Here is a 19,719-nt window from a genome sequence, read left to right on the forward strand (position 1 = left end):
TTATTATTTATGCATTTAGAAGAATTCACTAAGTTATTAATAATGGGCCCACTTCAAATGATACAACCATAGCCTTTGGCTAATTAAGAAAGAGAAAATGATAGAAAAATAGAAAAGAGGTCAAAGGTACATAAAGAAGGTTCAAGAAGACGAAGTAAGGCAGAAGGACAACGATAAAAAGAATGAAGCATTTTAAAGATGAAGTAACACAATATAGCTGAATCTGGGGCAGAAATCTGGTATCAAGAACTGAGAATGATTTAGCATAGAAGAACTAAAAATTGGGGCCCTGTGCTTCAAGGCCTCACCCACTGTCATTCTCTCTGATGGATCCAAACGCAACATTCTTTCAAGGAGATCCATTTCGTTTGCATTGACAAAAGGGGAGAACTGCTCCTGTAGGCGTTTTGGTGGTCCCTCATACTCAGACATCCAATTCCAAAAATTGAAAGACGTCTTCTTCTTAGACTATGACCAAAACCCTATGGTCGAGTTGCCACCCATCAACCTAAGAAAGTCAAACTACATAAATTAGTGCATAACAAAAGTATGGTGCAAGAAAATTAAAAGTTAACCTGCATAAAAAATAATACCTATACATTTTTCTTAACAACTTAAACGTTGCATACACTAAACCCTAAGGTTTTTTGATGAAAAATGTGGTCTTTGCTTAACATGAAGGCAAAGACACACCCTGCTCCCCATATATCACCAGTAGCTTGATATCCTTGGCCCTCGTATACTAGAATCTCAGGAGCCATATATGTAAATGAGTTTGCTCTTGTAAAACAAAATATAGTAAAATTTACTAACAAGTTCAAGTAACATTAAATAACAAGGTTGAATAGAGTAACGACTTAGAATAACGAAACAAATTATATAATACTCACACGTACTTGAAAGCTTAACACCGTTCTCACATTGATCTTCTCTACAACCTTCGGTCAAACATGTTCCCTCCACAAGCCTATTAGCTAAGAACCATTGCCATTTTTCACAGTAAAGCTGAAATACAGTACTAATTCAAGTTAAAATTAAAGTTACAAAAGCACATTATATTAAAATAACTCAATAGCTAGCAATGCAACAACATAAAACATGTATATACAGAAACACAGTAAACCAACCAAGCAAATAGGAAAAAATTGATAATAAATTGCAATACAAGAAAGTGAAGCTACATGCGGTATTTTTGTGTCATAAAGTAAACCATTCAACCATAGTTTTTTGAAAATAGCTTGGCATACCTTCCAGTGTCGCGGTGTTGATGTGCGACTAAATTTATCTAAGCTTATTTGGGACCACTATATACCTTCCAATGATTGGCAAGGTATCTACAGTAGTATAACCATTTTTTCGAATATTAACTTTCAGGGACAACTGGAGAGCTTGGAAAAACTTTGAAATTTCTTCTCTAGCTCTATACTCTTCTTTGAAACTTTGATTTCTAAATTGTGAATGAATGAATTGTTGAGAGGTAGAAGGGTCTATATATAGGAGCTCAAGAAGACCTGGAAGCACTAGGATTACTTGTCATGGAAGTTTGCTTAGCGTGCAAGTAGCTGTGTGTGGGCCTTGTGCAGCTGTCATAATTTTTATTACGCGCATACGTAATAAATAAAAGAAAAGCTACAAAATATCGAATTCTAGCAAGATAAATTAAGGAGTTTTTATATAAAAAGATGATGAATTTTATGTCCAACATGAGGAACATCGAAGACGGAAGACAAAGCGGTAAGTACATTCTGCTTGCCGAGAATGGCAAGTTTTGCGACCTTCTGGGTCCTCCTCAGAAGTACCTGTATCGTCACTATTTGCATGTCACTCTCAGCTTCCAACAGTACCGAGGCACAAAAAGAACCGCTTGTAAAGGCAAGTCAAGAACTCTGTAAAACAAGTAGCATATAGACCATATAGTTTGTTGTTCAAATGATGTGTCATTACATATTTAATGCAACTTTTTAGGGTTGTCTGAGCACATGTGGTATGATCACCAAGTGCTATAGCATTATGTATACTTTCTAGTTTTAAAAATATATAAATTTTATTTAAAATATGCACACAGTTTAGTATATTATTAAAGGTCGTTCCAAATTAATATATGGCACCATCAATGTACCATTTACTGTATACAACTCATATAGAATGAAATACACGATAATGAAGCCATGTTATTTTATCTAACAAAAGATGAGAATACTACATTTTGGTGAAATAAGGATGCTTCAAGGCCTCACCCACTGTCATTCTCTCTGATAGATCTAAACGTAGTATTCCTTCAAGGAAATCCATTCCATCCGCATCGACAAGGGGGAAGAACTGCTCCCGCAGACGTTTTGGTGGTATCTCATACTCAGACATCCAATTCCAAAAATTGAAATGGATTACGACCAAAACTTTAGGGTCGAGCCTCCACCCATCAGCCTAAGAAAGTCAAACCACATAAATTAGTGCATAACAAAAGTACGGTGCAATGAAATTAAAAGTTAACTTGCATAAAAAATAATATCTATACATTTTTCTTAACAACTTAAACCTTGCACTAAACCCTAAGGTTTTTTTTATGGAAAAGGTGGTATTTGCTTAACATGAAGACAAAGACACACCCTGTCCCCATACATCACCAGCAGCTTGATATCCTTGGCCCTCGTATACTAGAATCGCTGGGGCCATATAAATGAAAGTTTGATCCTGTAAAACAAAATATAGTAAAATTAACTAACAAGTTCAAGTAACATTAAATAATAAAGATGAATATAGTAACGACTTAGAATAAGGAAACAAATTATATAATACTCACAAAGGAATCACCGACATCTGTCAACTTCAATATCTCAGTGCTTTCGTCAATCAAACAATTGGCAGGCTTCATATCTCTATGCCTGCATTTGTGCATGTGAATGTGTATTTGTGCGTGTGAAGTTTCTTCTGCATCTGTTTTTTGATATCTTTTGGTGATGATTTGGTTGCTTGAAAAATAGCTTTTGTTTTAGTAATAAATTGTCAAAAAAGATAATAAAGGAAAGAAAAAGGTTGGAGTCACTATTAGTGGGTCTTAAGTTATTGCCTACAGATTGAAATTCGTTGCCATATCCTTTTGCGTCAAAACAAATTCATTGCCTATTGGTAAACATTCGTTGTCACATGGATATTTACAATACACGTGAAAACTTTGGCCAAATTCTTTTATGCGACAAATTTCGTACCTTATCGAGATGATTGCGTCGTCGCCTAAGGTAAATTTCATTTCCAGCCACTGCATGCATACTAATTGGTGACGAATTGTGTAGTTTGTCACCCGTACTCCATCCTTAGATTCTCGTAAAACTAGTTAGGATGAATTATTGGAGACACATATAAAAATTTGTCACATATTCCCCTCTTTTGGTAACGAATTGCATGTCGTCACCAAAAATCTCGTCCCAAAAAGGTCATATGAGAGGAAGAGAATCCAAGTGGTGTGATGTCGGTAGTGTCGCGAATTTTGATGTTTGTTGTGCCACCTTAGGCGGTCTGATGGTCGATATAAGGTCATTAGGAGGACGACGTCATCGATAGTTTTCCAATGTATATGATGCTTACCTTTACTGTGCTTTTTGAGTGTAGATAATGTTCCGGTTGACAACTTGGACTAATGGCATGGTCTTGTTTTTTATCACCTCTAGTTTAGATCTTTTCTTGGGCATGTCATTGATGTTGTTGACCCTTTTAAACTTGTTATTTTTATTTGTTGACTTATAAATATTTCGAACATTTATCCTATATTTTGGGGCGTCACATTGATTACTTCTTGGTTAATAATCTTTGAACTAGTCATTCACTAACATTTTAACTCTCTTAATCTCAAGAAAACATGTGTCTCCACAGAATTTTTGGGAAGAGAAATCAACGGTCATCATCTTATTCCTTATATCCAAGATATTTGCAATTTTCATCAAACCATGCATGGTTCCTCAATACTTCTCGAATTTTGGTAGCATATTTGATGTCATTTTCTTCATTTCAGGGGATTGCCAACCTAATCGTACAAACATTTGGAAAATGAAGATTGGCAATGGGATACGTGGACCCAAAGAATTTCTCTATCACATCATAAAAATTCTTCAATTTAGTCTTTGCTGAATCCTCTTCATCGGGAACTCTTTTGTATAGGGACTCACACATTATCATACGTACAAAAAAATGTTTGTATATGAATATCGTGGTAAGCACGATATATGTAAAGTTTCATATCCACCTAGTTTTGGAAACAAATTTCAACTTTTTAGTGCTTGGAACTCGATCTTAATTGTCGAGCAGCCTTAAAAAATATTTTCCTTTCTTTTGCGCTCGGGTTCAAAATGCAACATTAGAATAAATAACCTTAATGCTATTTTTTATCGTATCTAACTCATCCCTTACTACAAAGTTTATAATGTACTCACAACAATGCATGTCAAAAAACACTCCTTGCAACATTAATGATCTAGAAGATGACTTCCCCAAAACTATATCAATCATGGCATCATTGATTATAAAATTATCTACCCTTAAAGTGGATAACATACAGTTAATATTCCATTCTAATAAGTAAGCCATTCAAATTAAGAATAACATTAGTATACTAATCAATTACATCATATTCTATCAAAATGATCTACAGTTGACAAATCTCCTCTTGGAGTTCGAAGGAGATCATCTTGAAGCTGTAAGATACGATTTTGAGATAGTGAACTGTAACAGCTCTCCAAATAATTCCATGTCACCTAGGCTAAAGTCAACCTAGCAATAGTTGATAAAACAACAAGAGTTAATGAAGTATTAATCCAATATAAAATCATTTGATCATATTGAATCCAAAGCTCATACGCTAAATTCACTTTGTCAATTTTTTCCAACATCATCTTTCAAAAAGCAAGGTGGACGAGATTTGGTAACATCATATAGCCTATAAGATTTTGACTACGCATAATGAGAGTGATTTGGGCTAGCCTGATGAGAACACTTGGTGGCCTACTCTACATGTTGTATAGCCACTTTCATCTACCACTGCCACGTTGTAGTTTCCATTATTGTATTTGAATATTGCAAATTTATAATTAATGTCATTATTAAATCATTAGTACTTAAAAATTTTAGACATGTACTTCAATCCAAGTTCTTACATGCTTGGATCGGAAGTTGAGGGACTTGTGTTTGTGGATAAATCCACATGCATTCAACAGCTAATCACAATCCAACACGTGGCAAATTAGGCCCTACTTTCTGTTCTGACTTTTCAATGGTCATCTTGGTCAGACCCAACTATCTATGTCATCATGCCAACTCAGTAATACAAATATACACTTGGGATCGGCTGTTACCTTTAGGAGATCCATGTCCAATCTAAACTGACATTAAGATCCACCAAAACTCGAAAGATCATCTTTCTTCAGGCATTTTCAGTTCGGCTTGGATCCGAGTATTATCCTATCTCCAACCACAATTGTTTTACATTTGAATGAATATCTACACCTTCACTTGATCGATTCAACTCAGTTCATCTACAAGTCTTCAAGATCCGATCATTCAAGGATTTTATATCAATAGATGGAGACATTAATTGACGCATGTGTTCGGCTCGGCTCGGCTTTCCACCGCCCTTCTAGAAGATTCAGTTAGGACGAACCGCCATACACAAGTGCACTTGACATAACCTCCTAACATACTTGAAAACTCAGCTCATAGCCATGACTATTAGGGCATCTCACTTGATCAAGCCATGCTTCCATTCAATACAGCATGAATGTAAAGGCACTTGGTAGATGTGCATGCTACTGTTCCTGACTGAAGACGTGGCTCATCCTCATCCATTCATCCACATGCAGGTAACTTAGCCAATACATCTTCCTTTGCCTATATAAACTAACTTATATGCACAAAGGAAGGGTTCACAAAACCCTACAAACTACACACAAGCACTTGAGAATAACCCAGAAGATCTTATATTGTTCTTCCATATTCTCCTAAGTTCATCATTTGTTCTTGCCCAAACACCTTCAACTATACTTCACTGACTTCATCATCGGAGCATAGTTGGCTGGTACCACACCCGTCCTATCTTCTTTGATCTTTGTTTATGCAGGAAGATATCATCAACCAGCAAATCAACAAGATTTAATCATCATAAGTCACCATCCAAATCATCTCCCACTTCTTCATCAGCCAGATCATCCACTTAAGTTATTGCATCATTAAGCGGATTTTTGCATCAACAAACATAAATTAAACTAAAAAAACAACATTGTTTCACATGAGTCGGACTAGCCCAATCTAGCCATTTTACACACCTTTTAAATAAATGTGCATATAGATTCATTAAACAAAAGATTAACATAAGAACAATATATACTACAAAAGAAAATAATTCAATGTATGCTTAATATACATACAATTGCTTTGGAGGCACCTCAATAAGCTACAAGAAGAAATATACAACATTTCAGCAACCAAGAACCAAGACAAGTCACAAGTGTAATTCGTGAGGATATGAGACGCTTACCCAATAAACAAGGGTTTACATGAATTTGGTTGCATACCATATGAATCAAGCCTAATATGCAAATCCATATCAACACATATTATTTGTAATGTGCTTAGATAACTGATCTTTTTTTTTTTTTTTTTTTTTCCTTTGCTTATGCATTCACCATCTTTTTCTTGGCTGTCACATTTTTTCCAAATTTTAGAGTTATATATAGCAACCTCCAAATATGTCTAAATGATTCTTACAATATTTTTCATTTTATCATAAAATAACTGAATCTTGATTCTTGCAAGGCTTCTTCTTTAGTCTTCATTATCTTTCTCATATTGTCTGTCAAATAGAGCATCAAATTTTACACCATGAACCAGCCGGGCACCCACAAAAACATAGCATCCACCCACAAAAACACATATTATTTGTAATGTGCTTAGCTAACTTATCTTTTTTTTTTTTTTTTTTTTTTTCTTTTGCTTATGCATTCATCCATCTTTTTCTTGGCTGTCACATTTATTCCAAATTTTAGAGTTATATATAGCAACCTCTAAATATGTCTAAATGATTCTTACAATATTTTGCATTCTATCATAAAATCACTCAATCTTGGTTCTTGCAAGGCTTATTCTTTAGTCTTCATTATTTTTCTCATTTTGTGTGTCAAATAGAGTATCAAATTTTACACCATCAACTAGTCGGGCGCCCACAAAAACATAGCATCACCTAAACCATAGACAAATGAATTCAATATATGCGCAATAAAAAAGATCCCAATTGATACGTGTGAGAGAGGCTGGTATATATAGATAGAATACATAGATAGATAAGATTTTACATTTTTTCTTTTATATAGATACCTCTATATCAGATCTGTTATTTCTTTAAACTAAAAATAAAACTGAAAAAAAAATGTACTAAAAAAGAGAAAAAAAAAAAAAACTGAAAAGGGAATTCCCAAAAAAATGAAAAAGGAATGTACCAAAGAAGAAAAAAACTGAAAAGGAATGCACCAAAAGAGAAAACAAAAATGAAAAAAAGTAAATGCGAAGAAATACAAATAACCTACACTACCCATACAAAGATATTAGATACCGAACTCTAACGCAAAACACACTCTCTCTCGATTTCGAATTTGAAAACCAAAGGACGCAATGTCAATGTTAAGAGCTACTCATATGACACCAATAGCGCCTGCAGCTCTCAGTGCTCTTAGACTATCTTTGAGTCCCAATCTCAGCCTCTCTTCTCTTTCAAACGTTCACAAAATCTCTACTTGTGCACCTTCCCAGACTTTTCTCTCCCAAACCTTCAAACCAACTTCGCCTCATCCCTCTTCTTTGAGCGTGAAGCGGGTTCTGCTGCGTACTGTTGGTCATCCATGTCCCAAGGGTGCAGGTGGCTCGTAACTTCCAAACCCACTTTTTATTTTCTTCATGCTTTCTAAGTATTGGTTGGTTTTAAATTCTTGTTGTTGTTCTTTTCTGTTTGGTTCTTGATAAAAGTGGAGGTGTAGGAAAGGAATGAAATTTCTTAGTTTCATGTCATCTGTTGCTTAGAAAAATTGGTAATCGAAATGCTGAATTATAAGACTAAACTATAATCCAGCAGGGATATGAAAGAATGAAATATCATTTGGATATTTAGTTCTAAGGTTTTTTCCTAATTGAGAAATTCCTCTTTAGTTTGATGAATTACTGACTGGAGAGAAGAATATTGCTATTTAGTTATGAGGTAATTTACCCTTTGGATATGAGATTTTCAATGACCCTTGAGACCATGACTCTGCATTTCCTGAGCGTAATAGCATTATGATTTGATATTTTCTTGTGTTTGATCAATTGAAGAATACAAGGAAATACAGAGAAGACAAATACCATTTTGGGAACTCTTACTGGGAGTCAATTGTCTATTCAAATCTCACCTATTTTATAGGTAATTTAGGAGAAAATATGTTCTTATTTTTCTTCTCCCCCCCTCCCCCCTCCTTCAATTTCATTAATATCTACTGTTTAGAAAACTGAATCAGACCAGTTGATCCCACTGGGTTAATGGAAATTGGTCGGCTGACTGATTGGGTTCTTTTTTTACTCAGAACTGGTTTCTGCATCTATTGATCCTTGTTGAAGATATTCAAACCAATGTAGTCTTATTTTTCCTTTTAATTTTTAAACACACAATGGGTGCTAACTTCTTGTCGTATGTGATCATTTCAAAATTGAAACTTGTCTTCCATGGTTACATATTCTCGTTTTTGTTACACTGATTTTTTTGACAATAAAGAACTTATGAATGTGTAAACTAAACATGCATCAGCATAGCACTTCATTACCTGACATGTCAATTCATAGGAAGAACTGTTCCCTAAATCATAGTAGAGCTCAAGCTCTCTAGAATCAAAATTACTGAACTAGAGCTCAACCGTGCCTAGAACCTAAGCTTGAACTGGCTTGTGATTTGACTCATTAGAAATATAGTCTTATGATGCATCAGAGGCGATCTGTTGAGGACCTAAGTTGAGGACTTAACTTGAGGACCACATTGTTGGGTCCCACCCCTCAATGTTGTCCAATGATCTGAATCGTCCATTTTTTAGCCATTTGAGTATCACTTCGATCATTTTAGTGTTTAAAACACTATTTATATCTTTATTTGATCATAATTAAATGACCAAAAAATCTCCAATTTGGATGGTTTTTGCACAGATGATCCTTTAACAACGACCTGAAAAATGGACTGTTCAGATCATGACGTCACATTGCAGGGTTGGCCCTACATGTGGTCCTCAAGTTAAGTCCTCAGCTTAGGTCCTCACTAGATTGCCTCCGTATTATGTGTATATATATATATATATATATATTAATGTGCATGTATGCATAAACACAAATGAGCTGGCTTGTGAGCATCGGAGTTGAGCCTACCTTGTGGTTTGTGAGGCTGAAATATCCCTCTTTCAATCGTGAAAGGCTGAAGGCAAGCTGCCTGGTTTGTTTAAGTACTTGAATTTGTTTTACGGGTCGTTTGGATGGAGAGAAATAAAAGGATTTTTGAGGACGATAAGGAGGAGGAGGTGGATAATTTTTGGGAGAGAGATTGGTTTTGGGCTTCCTTATGGGCGTCAGTCACTCCAGGTTTTTGGGATTTCCTGTTTTCTGCAACTTTGTCAAATTGGGTTTGTGTATAAGGGATTGGTGTTTGCTGGTTTGCTATAATGTTGTTCTCTGTTGCTTCTTTATTATCCTAGAATTTTCTATCTAGGATCCTTTAGAAAAGTGGACATCTTGTTCACTGTGTTGTACTTTGTACACCTTATTTTTCTTTTAATGAAAATCTGTTTCTCATTAAAAAAAATCTTCTTACCAACAGTGCCCAATGTTGGCAGTGGGTTTATTTATTCTTTTCTAATGCTAGTATGCTTCCTGTTAAGTGAAAAGACTAAAGAATTTTATGTTCTCTATCTCTCACATGTGGCCACACACATTTGCACGCTCTAACTCTCACTCATTTACACTGTATGATATTCATTTCCTTGTTGAAGAGTTGTAAGTTCTATTTCTTTCAGCTTCGTTCAGTGCTGGAAGTAGCTCTGGTGATGGAAGGGAAATATTGGTGCAGCACTTGCTTGTTAAAGAAGACAACCTTAAGCTTCTGTTAGATCTTCAGCAGAGAATTTTAGGAGGTTAGTTTCCATAACATTTATAGATAAGAGGTCAAAAATCAAGTTGTTATTTTAGCATTAATATGAGAAAGCTTCAAAACCTTTGAATTTCGCAGTTTTTAATATAAACTTTTTATTGAATGCCACGTTCGTCAATCATAATGGTGGACTGTTTGTCCATCTCCTTTTGTATATATGTACTTTTTTGTCTATAAAATTTTTGTTTCCTATTAAAAAAAAATCAACCATAAGGTGAAATCTGTAAATTTTCAAATTTGACACTCTTCTAAATTTTCCTTTTGATGCCATTTGTCACATTCAGGCGAGGACCTAAGTGATCTTGCTGCGGAATACTCCATATGTCCATCCAAAGAAGAGGGGGGAATGCTTGGGTGGGTGAGAAAGGGGCAAATGGTATGCTGATGAGATACAATATCTGTCCTTCTAGCTTTCTAATACATTAGGGACACTGGAAATTAATTTCTTGTGTAATTGTGGTTCTCTAAGTTTTGTTGAATAGTGTGTGAGCATTGATAGAATTAAGTAGAAATTGCTATAGATTCTGTTCTTTTTTCCCAGCTTGGAAGTATGCTTTGTCTTCTCCCAAATAGTTTCTTGCAGAACTCATAGGAAACATTTTTTTATTTATTTCTTATGCAGAGAGAGTCTAAATGAAAAATGAAGGAAAAAGTAGATACTAAATTGAAGCATCATACATTTGTAACCATTAAATGAATTTCATATCATAAAAGAGAGAAAAAGAAAACATCTTGTACATATTGAAAATTGGAGGTTTTAGACCATTTTCTTTTGTTGGTTTACTGGAAGCCCAATGGACCTGTGGGTTACACAAAGGAGGTAGCCCTCTTCCATCCCATAAGGGTCCCCAGAACAAATAAGGGGGGATTCGATCCCAGGTCCCTGGAGACAACGGGACTTTACCGACTGAGCTAGCTGGCACCTTCAGGTATCAGGTTTTAGATAATTTTTGCTTGTCTTTCTATTGAGCTCAGCTGTTGTGTATAGTCATAGATGATCTGGTTAGTATAAGAAAGGTGTACACTCTATAGCAGTGGAAAACTATAAATATAAAATCCAAAGAAGCTTAGTATTAAAGAAATCATCATTTATTTGGAAATTGCTAAAGCACTGAAATTATTTTCAATGTTGCTATATGCATAGTTCCACTGCCTTAATTTTTGTTCTCAAGTAATGATTTTTGAATCGTACATGTATGATGATGATGCGTTACTACGTGAAGCTGAAATGAATGGCAGTGGAAAGGTTGATAGGGAAACAAACTTATATAAAGCATTAATTCTTGCTACAAATTTTGTTGCTGGCGCCAATATGATTTGAAAGATGTCTGATGGAAAACTGGCCCAGGTACCCGAGTTTGATGAGGCTGCATTTAGTGCATCTTTAAATAAAGTTGTAAGGTGCAAAACAAAATTTGGATGGCATTTAGTACAAGTACTATCGGAGAGGTATTCCCTAGAAACTTGCCTCAATGTATTTGAGGTGCTGACTCACACTTGAATATACTAATCTGTTTTTGTACATGCATCATATGCTGTTAGGGAAGAATCATTACTTCAAGACATTGCACCCACCGAGCTTCATGTGAAGATGCAAGATCCCAGTTTCTTAGATGAGGCACAATTGATTGATGTTCGAGAACCTGAAGAAGTGTAGGCTCTCATCTTCTATTTTCTGCTCTTAGTTGTCTAGAGAATCTTTTTTGATGGATTTTATGATTTCAAAATCTAGAGATGACTAAAATGTACTTTGCAAGTTATGACATGGTGGCTTTTGTTGTAACTTGTAAGTCTATGTATATGTGGGTATGCTTTAGTGGTGGATTTTATCTATACTGTATGTATGATGTTATAGTGATAAGTTGAAATTTTGAAAGTTAGTAATTGACAGAAAAATATTCATATATACTTTCTGATATATCATAAAAGAGTTTTGAACTGCAGTTGAATAATAACAAGGAAGTTTTTAGTCATAGGTAAATTGAAGAAAATTGCAGTTAATTTTCTGTGATATTTTGCTCGACTTGGGGAAATGCCATATATTGTGTTTATGTGAAAAGCTATTTGTTAGACAGTGGATCATCCTATTTACACTACTCAGTTGCAAGAGATTTTTTGCACATTTTATCCTCATAACTGGAGGGAATAAGGCTATGCTCCAGTCGGTGGTTAATTTGCATTGGTGTTGGAGTGGCCATTTAGGGACATAGTTGCAGTGATGTTTGGCATCTGATCCCTTTGTGTGTTTTGAAGATGTTGAAGCTTCATCCTCTAAATTCAAGTTCTCTTTAATTTGTTCTCTAAATTAGTGGCCGGTGTTTTACTCCTTGTTTATTTATGTTGATAAATTGTTAACTTAACTTAATGTTAGATTGGCTCTTCCTTTTGGTGCATCTTCTGTGTATTTCCAATACTAAGAATATCTATTGCTTAAAAACCCGTCAAAGTTTTTTCTTTAGAAATTAAAAGAAGAAAAGTTGTTTAACACACTGGAGAGCTTTTGGCTTTGGTCAGTATGTGTTAATCTCTTTTGTTAAGTAGCAATCTTACAAGTTTTCCAATACTCATATCACCTTTGTTTGACAGGTTCAAAGCTTCTTTGCTGGGTTTCCAGGTTCTTCCCCTTCGACAATTTGGAAGCTGGGGACCTGAAATAACTACGAAGTTTGATCCTCAAAAGGATACTTATGTTATGGTAGGTACAAACCTTTTTGTGCTAAGCATTTCTTTTTCTTATATTTTAAAAAGATGAATTTTTGTTACAACCGTATAATAGTTTGGTAAAACAGAACATGACAATTTTTTATCCTTAAGTTTCATGCCTACCTTTTCTCTGAGTGAGGCATTGGCTATGGGGATAATGTCTAATCTTGTTTGTATTAGTTGTCTTCCTATTTTCATTGCAATATAGTGGTACTTTAAGGTATGTAGCATCCAAAATCTCCAGGTCCAGTTTCCCCCATTTTGGTGCTAATGAAGTTGTTAGTTGTATAATTTCTAATCGCCCTGGACTTCTTGTACCTTAGTCCTTAGGTTTGGTGAAAATTGAGATTGGCTATCCATTCCTAACTTGGATGTTTTTCCCCTCACACTCTTCACATGAAAAACAAGAAAGAACTAAAACTCTAAAAGGAAAAGGAAAATGAATAGAAAGAAGATAAAAGTGTTCATCATATCCATTTTGGAAACTCTCTATGGCTATCTTTGCCCCATATCTCTGAATGTCTAAGGAGGAAGAAATCAATCTGAGTGTGAAGGAGTATTTCTATTATCTATACTATTAGGTGCAAGAGTGTTGACATAAATATATTAGAAATTTAGGGAAGTTAGATGGTATTAATGCTTCTAAAATGGGCTGGTCAAAAGCTTTCAGAATAGCTATGAATAGAAATTGCTACAATTAAGTAACTAGAAGAAAATTATGGTGGGGCCTAAAGTAAGTGCTTTTCATAGAAAATAATATCGAAGTGCCTTTTTTCCCCATATGTATATGTGTGTGTGGAGATGCACATATATGAGTGAGTTTTTAATCATTTTGGAGTCTAAGAAAGAGATTTAGAAAAAGATGAAATTTTCAAAAATAGAAGAAACCAGCTATGACAAATGGCACCATAGATACGTAGTTCGTTTGTTTCCTTAAGTCCAATCTTCCAATTGTCAGACAGAAGAAGTCTCCTGGAAACAAATTGTTGTTCATGAGTTTCTTGGGTTTAATTTCTTTTAAGGAAAAGTGTTATTTCTGAGTTTCCCATCCAAGAGTGGGTTTAAGCACACATTCGTTATGTGCTGCCTATAGTGCTTACTTTCACTTTACATTTTATGTTCAATCCTTGCTTGTCCACTACTTTAAACTGACATTTCATGTTCCAAAATGCAGTGTCACCATGGTGTGCGGTCATTACAGGTTGCCAAGTGGTTGCAGACGCAGGTAGAGCCTTTTCTGCTATGTTAATTTACTATAACTGGAACATCCTTTAAAAGTTAGACTGACTTAATTTCCTTGTGGGATCTAGACAACAGTGCGTAATTTTTCATCTCCTTTCTTTTTTCAAATTTTACAGAGCTGCATCATTATTCATTTATTCAAATATATCTTTCAAGGCCCTTTTGCCAGTGGCTGGCATGTAATTTCTGTGCTCCTGTAGTGACCATTTATAATGTTTATAAATTTGAATCTCCTTAGTGCTTGTCATGCATCGGAAAGCCCTTTAGAAAAAGGATGGTCTCTCATTAACATTTAAACCAAAGTTCAAAGAGAAGTTTCCGCTGTTCAACTTAGTCAAAAGTTTACTTATAGTAACCATCAAATAGAAGCTCATAGACCCTATTCAAATGCCAAAGAAATCAGATTTAAAGAATTTCATTTCCACTGTTTAAAATGCCAAATGGTTACTTATTTGATTTGAGGTAGAGAATACAATGTACGATCTGAAATTGAGGATTTATAAGTTTCTTGACGTGGACAATTGAAATAAGGCTCGTATGCTATTTGTGATATTCAGATTTGGCAGTCTTGGGTTCTCTAACATGTCTTATATGGCTGTAAGATAGTCACTAGCGGTTTAAGGTTAAATCATTTTTCAATTTGAGGCATTAGATTTAGAGTTATAGGTGTTTTGATGCTTAGGGACAGATATAGAATTTCACAAAATTTCTGTACAGAAATTTATATCGGGGTTATAGAGGGTGTTTTGAGATAAATAATTTATTTTTTTTGAACAAATTTGTATGGAGAGCGCAAAGGTGGGTGTGTGTGTTGATGAATTTGGTGAGTGAATAGGAGTCCTTCGTTTGATCTGTTGATGAAGTAGTACCTTAATTGGATTTGTAATGCTATTAGAATAAGTGATTTAGGAGTATAAGGATGGCTAATTGTGCTAAAAAGTCAGAATCGGATAATGGAATATTCTGTAATTCGAGTTGAGGCATGAGCATATTTCTTCTTGTTGGCCAGTAGGGGCAAATTACCCAATTTATATTAGAGATAATTAGGCTTGAGTCTTTTAGAAAAACAGTTTTTAGATGGAGACCGGGGGTGTTTTAAAATTTATAAGAAAATCCTTTTAATTCATAATAAAGTTCTTTCCCGATTTGAAGGGTATTTCCCCTCCTAGGGTGTAGAGTGGGCTTTGTAGAGGCTGCATGTTAGGTTTTAACTCCGGGATTTTAGGCGGAGCCTCCGAAGTTAAAACCTAACATAAAGCCGTCAAAGAAGAAAAATAAAAGGACTTGATTAAAAACCCTAAATCACTACCGGTCTTAGTCTAAGAAAGACTCATAAAATGGACTGGATTATAAGTCTCCCTTTATATTATTAATCATGTTGAGCTTGTACATTTTTGAAGTCTTAGGAGTCTCTCATTTACATGTTTATTAATTAGTACCTTAATTGTAAATTTGTAATTCTAATGACATTAGAATAATTGGTTTAGGAGTCTCTAAATATGTTGAAAAAATATCAGAATTTGATAATGCAATATTGAGTAATTTGAGCTCAGGCCTTGTGCATATTTTCTCATTCTTCCCCGATACCTGCTGTTCATGTTGTACTGCTACAGGAATAGGACAGTCTGAATTTTCTTCCTTCTCTTGCCTATTTTCAATATCAAGTTGAAACCATTATATTCCTGAATCAAAACCCTAGAACCCAATTATGTTCTGTAGCCCTCAAAAACTTCTTGAAGTGAGCTCCTATTTCCCCTCCAACCTTTCATACCCTTAATCATTCTTCAACCAGAGACCCCAGATAGTATACAAGTTGTTAAACCCTAAAGCCCACTGTACGTACAATCGTAGGCTGGTTTCCTATCCTCTCAAGGAAACTCTTGCTCAAATAATGGAAAGAAAGGAAAAACATATCGGATGAATGCGCTATAATAAAATATTCCCATCAAACATTTCACTGGGCCTAGTTGTTTACTTGTTTAAATGTTTAGCAATCCTTGTTGCCATTCCTGCTAGTTCATACTTTGTCTTTTCCTAAAAAACATAATGAAACCTTTCTTTTTCCTTTCCATATCTTTTTGATTCTTTATCTTCCCTTTCACCTTTTGCATCCTTTTTTTTTCAAATAACTGGACAATGAGTTCTGCATACTATACCAGGAAAGATGCTACCTCATATTCATTTTTCGTGCAACATTATGCAATATCAGTTTGGAGTCTGGATGTTCTTATTTCCAAACTCCTTATATTAACTGTACTATTTATTTTTTGTTTTTTGTTTTTGTGGTTCAGGGTTTTAAGAGAGTATTTAATGTTTCCGGCGGAATTCATGAATATGCTCAGAAGGTTGATCCAACAATTCCTACTTACTGAGACTTTCTGGATCAGAGATGTATTTCTTCCATCAGTTGAGTTGCCTAATTTATTTTTCTTCTTTTTATACTCTCGCCACCCCCTCAGTTTTTCTGAATATTGAATATTGGAGCAAGTGGTTTAATATTATCTCATTCTCCTTATATATTACAGTCCTATGTAATGGTGATAATGCAACCCCCAGGTTGTAGAAAATTAATGCAAATTATGGTTGGACTGATGGAGATCCAAATAATGCCAGATTGTCATCTTATACTTTAAATTTTGGTAAAATAATGAAGGGTTTTTTCTTTGTTACATTGATTGAACGAAATCGAAACCTGTACCTATTATAATCTTAACTCATTACCCTACTCGCCCTCACCACTTGGGCAAACAAATAATGTTTCTTCAATCAAAAAAATAAAAGGTAATGATGTTTTTTTGTTTTTACATTATATTGGTCTTCCCTGATTTCAGTGAATGCTTGCATATCAGAATAGCATAGGTGTTCCAAGTTTGTATGTACGTACTGTGGGAAAGCAAGAACAAAAGTATAGTGGAACTGGTGTAAATTTCCATCCTGGAAAGCGTCCCTTCCCCAGACGTTTGAGATGTAATAACATTTAATTGACTATTTTGGGATATAATCATATAATGCATGCTTTAAGGCAATGGTTATTCTAACCTACTAGGGGCTACTCTATGTTTTGTTTTACAGTGGATGACCTATAAGCATAGGCTTGGATAATGGATTGGCATACATTTTCAAAATGTTCCACACATAACTTTCTTATAAATTTTAGGGCCTCTTAGAAATATGCCCCAATTTACAACTCCTAGCAATCAATCTACACCTTCTTCCCATTATTTTTAAGCCATATATCAGAACCAAAACACGAGTGTTCGAATGCCCAATATTCCTTTTTGTAACTCAGAGTTACATTTTTCAATAAAGTGTAACATATCAAGAGTTACAAATTCTAGTTAAAATTATTTTTTGGATTCTATTTACTAGGTAAGGGTTTGACTCATAAATACTAAATTCTAAACCCTAAACTTCAAACTCAAATAATAATAGGTTTAAATATTAGAATAGACTTCAAATTGTAACTCTTGCGGGTTACAGCGTTGAAAAATATAGTTTCAAGCCACAGTGTGTGGCTCAAAATAAATAAAACTTCTATCTATGTTTCTGACAAACACATGATGTTTTTTTGGGGAGTTTTGACTAATTTAGATTAGAATTTATAGTGAGCTTATGACCTATAAAGACAATAGATAAATTAAAACTAAAGAAGCTTACTATATATATCAACCTATATTAAGTCAGACAAAACATTAAAATGTGAAAAACAAAACAAATATGACAAATATTTAGTTGTGAATAACTTGTGATACAGGCAGCCCACTAAATAATTCATGGAGTATTGAGAAAAGGGGAACTGAAATAAAACATGGATTATCTAAAAGTTAATAAGGAGACTCTCGGAATTTTCACACATTATTTACAATTAATATATTAAATTTAATTAGGAGACCTTTCAATTTTCCCACATGTTTTATAGCTGTGGCTTTCTATCTGTCCTTTGAGTATCTGTATAAGGGAGACTTCTCTCAATTTGTAAGATGAAGTTGTTGGTTAATTATTGAATTATAAAGAGTTGATTTCTCTCATGTGTTAGTGTCTTTCTCTTTTTGACTGTTCTCATTTGGTTTTTTGATTCTTTATTTCTGTAGGGGGTACCAGAAACGTGGGTACTCGGGGTTCTATCTTTCTACATCACATTCTCTTACATATTAAACTATACTTTGCATTTATATTAAATAAATAAAGCAAATATATCTGCTAAGTGAAACATTCAAAATTTAATAATTAAATTGGCCATGTTTAATTAAAATGTCAAATGAAATCATAGTTATACTTAACGGAGGTAATTAAATTCATAAAAAAATAATCTCCAAAACATCGTAACCACTAATAATATCATTCTTAAAAAAAAAAAAAAATTATATGTGCAATAAATAAAATAAATTGACATGTATGGAGTGCGTGACAAGAAGCTAATAATACTTGAAATAGGAAATGAGAAGTCCCAGAAAAAGGGAGATAATTTTGGCACTCCAAAAATGACTTCTTGCGGTACTTTTCTACATTCCCACAAATGAGGAGTGTATAAGGTTGATTGTAAAGTCTCAAAATCATATCCCGAAAAGAAAATATTGGACTTTACATGTTAAGCTAGCTTGAAGCAGTAATTGAGCAGTCCACATTTTGTAATACGAACGCTAGCTGGTGTCCCAAATTAGCCTCAACGGCAATGACATCCTACTCATCAAAGCATTAATTTGAGTTTGACATGTCTAAGCATTTCTATCAATATTTAAGAACGGCATTCAATAATAAGATGAGCATGCAATATTATTTGGGGGCCTCAATTATATACACTCCCTTATTAGTATATAAACTTGGTCATATTTGCATAACGTATATAAATTTTCTATCATTTATTTTTTTATTTATCAATATACATGCATGCATTATGGTGTTAATTTGTTTATGCATGACAAAAATTAAATGTTATATCATATACATGTGACTTCTTTCATGAATTTGCAAATTAAGCCAAGGCTGCAAGCTAGCTAGGGTGCGTGTGCATTTGATTAATGAAAAGAAAAGGTGATGAAACTGAAGCAGAACAATCGGGCCTATAATTGTACGTGCATGTACGTACGCGTATACAAGCACGCATGCATGCACCTAGAAGCTACGTACGTCTAGAACATTGAATTGGTTGTGTATAACATTCATTCCTTAGCTAGCTAATTCGTTACGTATATATGCCAGCATGCAGTTGGTTGTGTACGGATAGAATCATATATAGACAGTAGAGGACCTATCAAGACATGCAATAATATCAATCCAGCAAGGAGGGAATGGTAAATTGGTAATTAAGTATGTGAATGTGAGGAAGGTAAGGGTCCCACGTATATTGAGACAGGGCTAAGAGCGTAAGACTGTTTCAAAGGCCTTTCCAAGTTTCCAAAACTACCAACCTCCTAAAATTCCTCATTATCAGTCCAAGCTGTAACCCATTTTGTCTCTTTGTCGCTCTTTCCTTTCCCTTTTGTCTCTCTCTCTCTCTCCACCCCAACCCTTAATTCTTCAACCCCCAAAATCAAACATTGCCTCTCTTGGCCACACCCATCCAAAGCTAGCTCTGCCTCTCT

At 34.6% G+C, this 19,719-nt stretch overlaps 2 protein-coding genes across 3 annotated transcripts; one reads left to right on the forward strand and one right to left on the reverse strand.

The window, feature by feature from the left end:
- Nucleotides 1-2,199: 2,199 nt before the first annotated feature.
- On the reverse strand, nt 2,200-2,872 carry LOC147299388 (mitogen-activated protein kinase kinase 1-like). The gene is made up of 3 exons (XM_086230322.1): nt 2,801-2,872; nt 2,620-2,691; nt 2,200-2,424 (listed from the first exon to the last, which is right to left on the reverse strand). The coding sequence occupies exons 1-3, from the start codon at nt 2,870-2,872 to the stop codon at nt 2,200-2,202; spliced, it is 369 nt and encodes a 122-aa protein (XP_086086448.1).
- Nucleotides 2,873-7,597: 4,725 nt separating this feature from the next.
- Nucleotides 7,598-16,729, forward strand: LOC147299389 (rhodanese-like/PpiC domain-containing protein 12, chloroplastic). Of its 2 annotated transcripts, XM_086250696.1 has the most exons (9): nt 7,598-7,894; nt 10,059-10,175; nt 10,477-10,568; nt 11,541-11,641; nt 11,735-11,845; nt 12,779-12,887; nt 14,070-14,120; nt 16,429-16,543; nt 16,663-16,729. In XM_086250696.1, exons 1-8 carry the CDS (start codon nt 7,651-7,653, stop codon nt 16,507-16,509), a joined length of 906 nt encoding a protein of 301 aa, XP_086106822.1. In that variant the 5' UTR covers nt 7,598-7,650; the 3' UTR covers nt 16,510-16,543; nt 16,663-16,729. The 2 variants fall into 2 exon arrangements, with proteins under 2 accessions (XP_086106822.1, XP_086106814.1); XM_086250688.1 differs by having other exon boundaries at nt 16,429-16,729.
- The last annotated feature ends 2,990 nt before the right edge of the window (nt 16,730-19,719 follow it).

The sequence above is a fragment of the Dryas octopetala genome, chromosome 1 (genome assembly GCF_963921425.1).
Source record: "Dryas octopetala chromosome 1, drDryOcto1.1, whole genome shotgun sequence".
NCBI lineage: Eukaryota > Viridiplantae > Streptophyta > Magnoliopsida > Rosales > Rosaceae > Dryas > Dryas octopetala.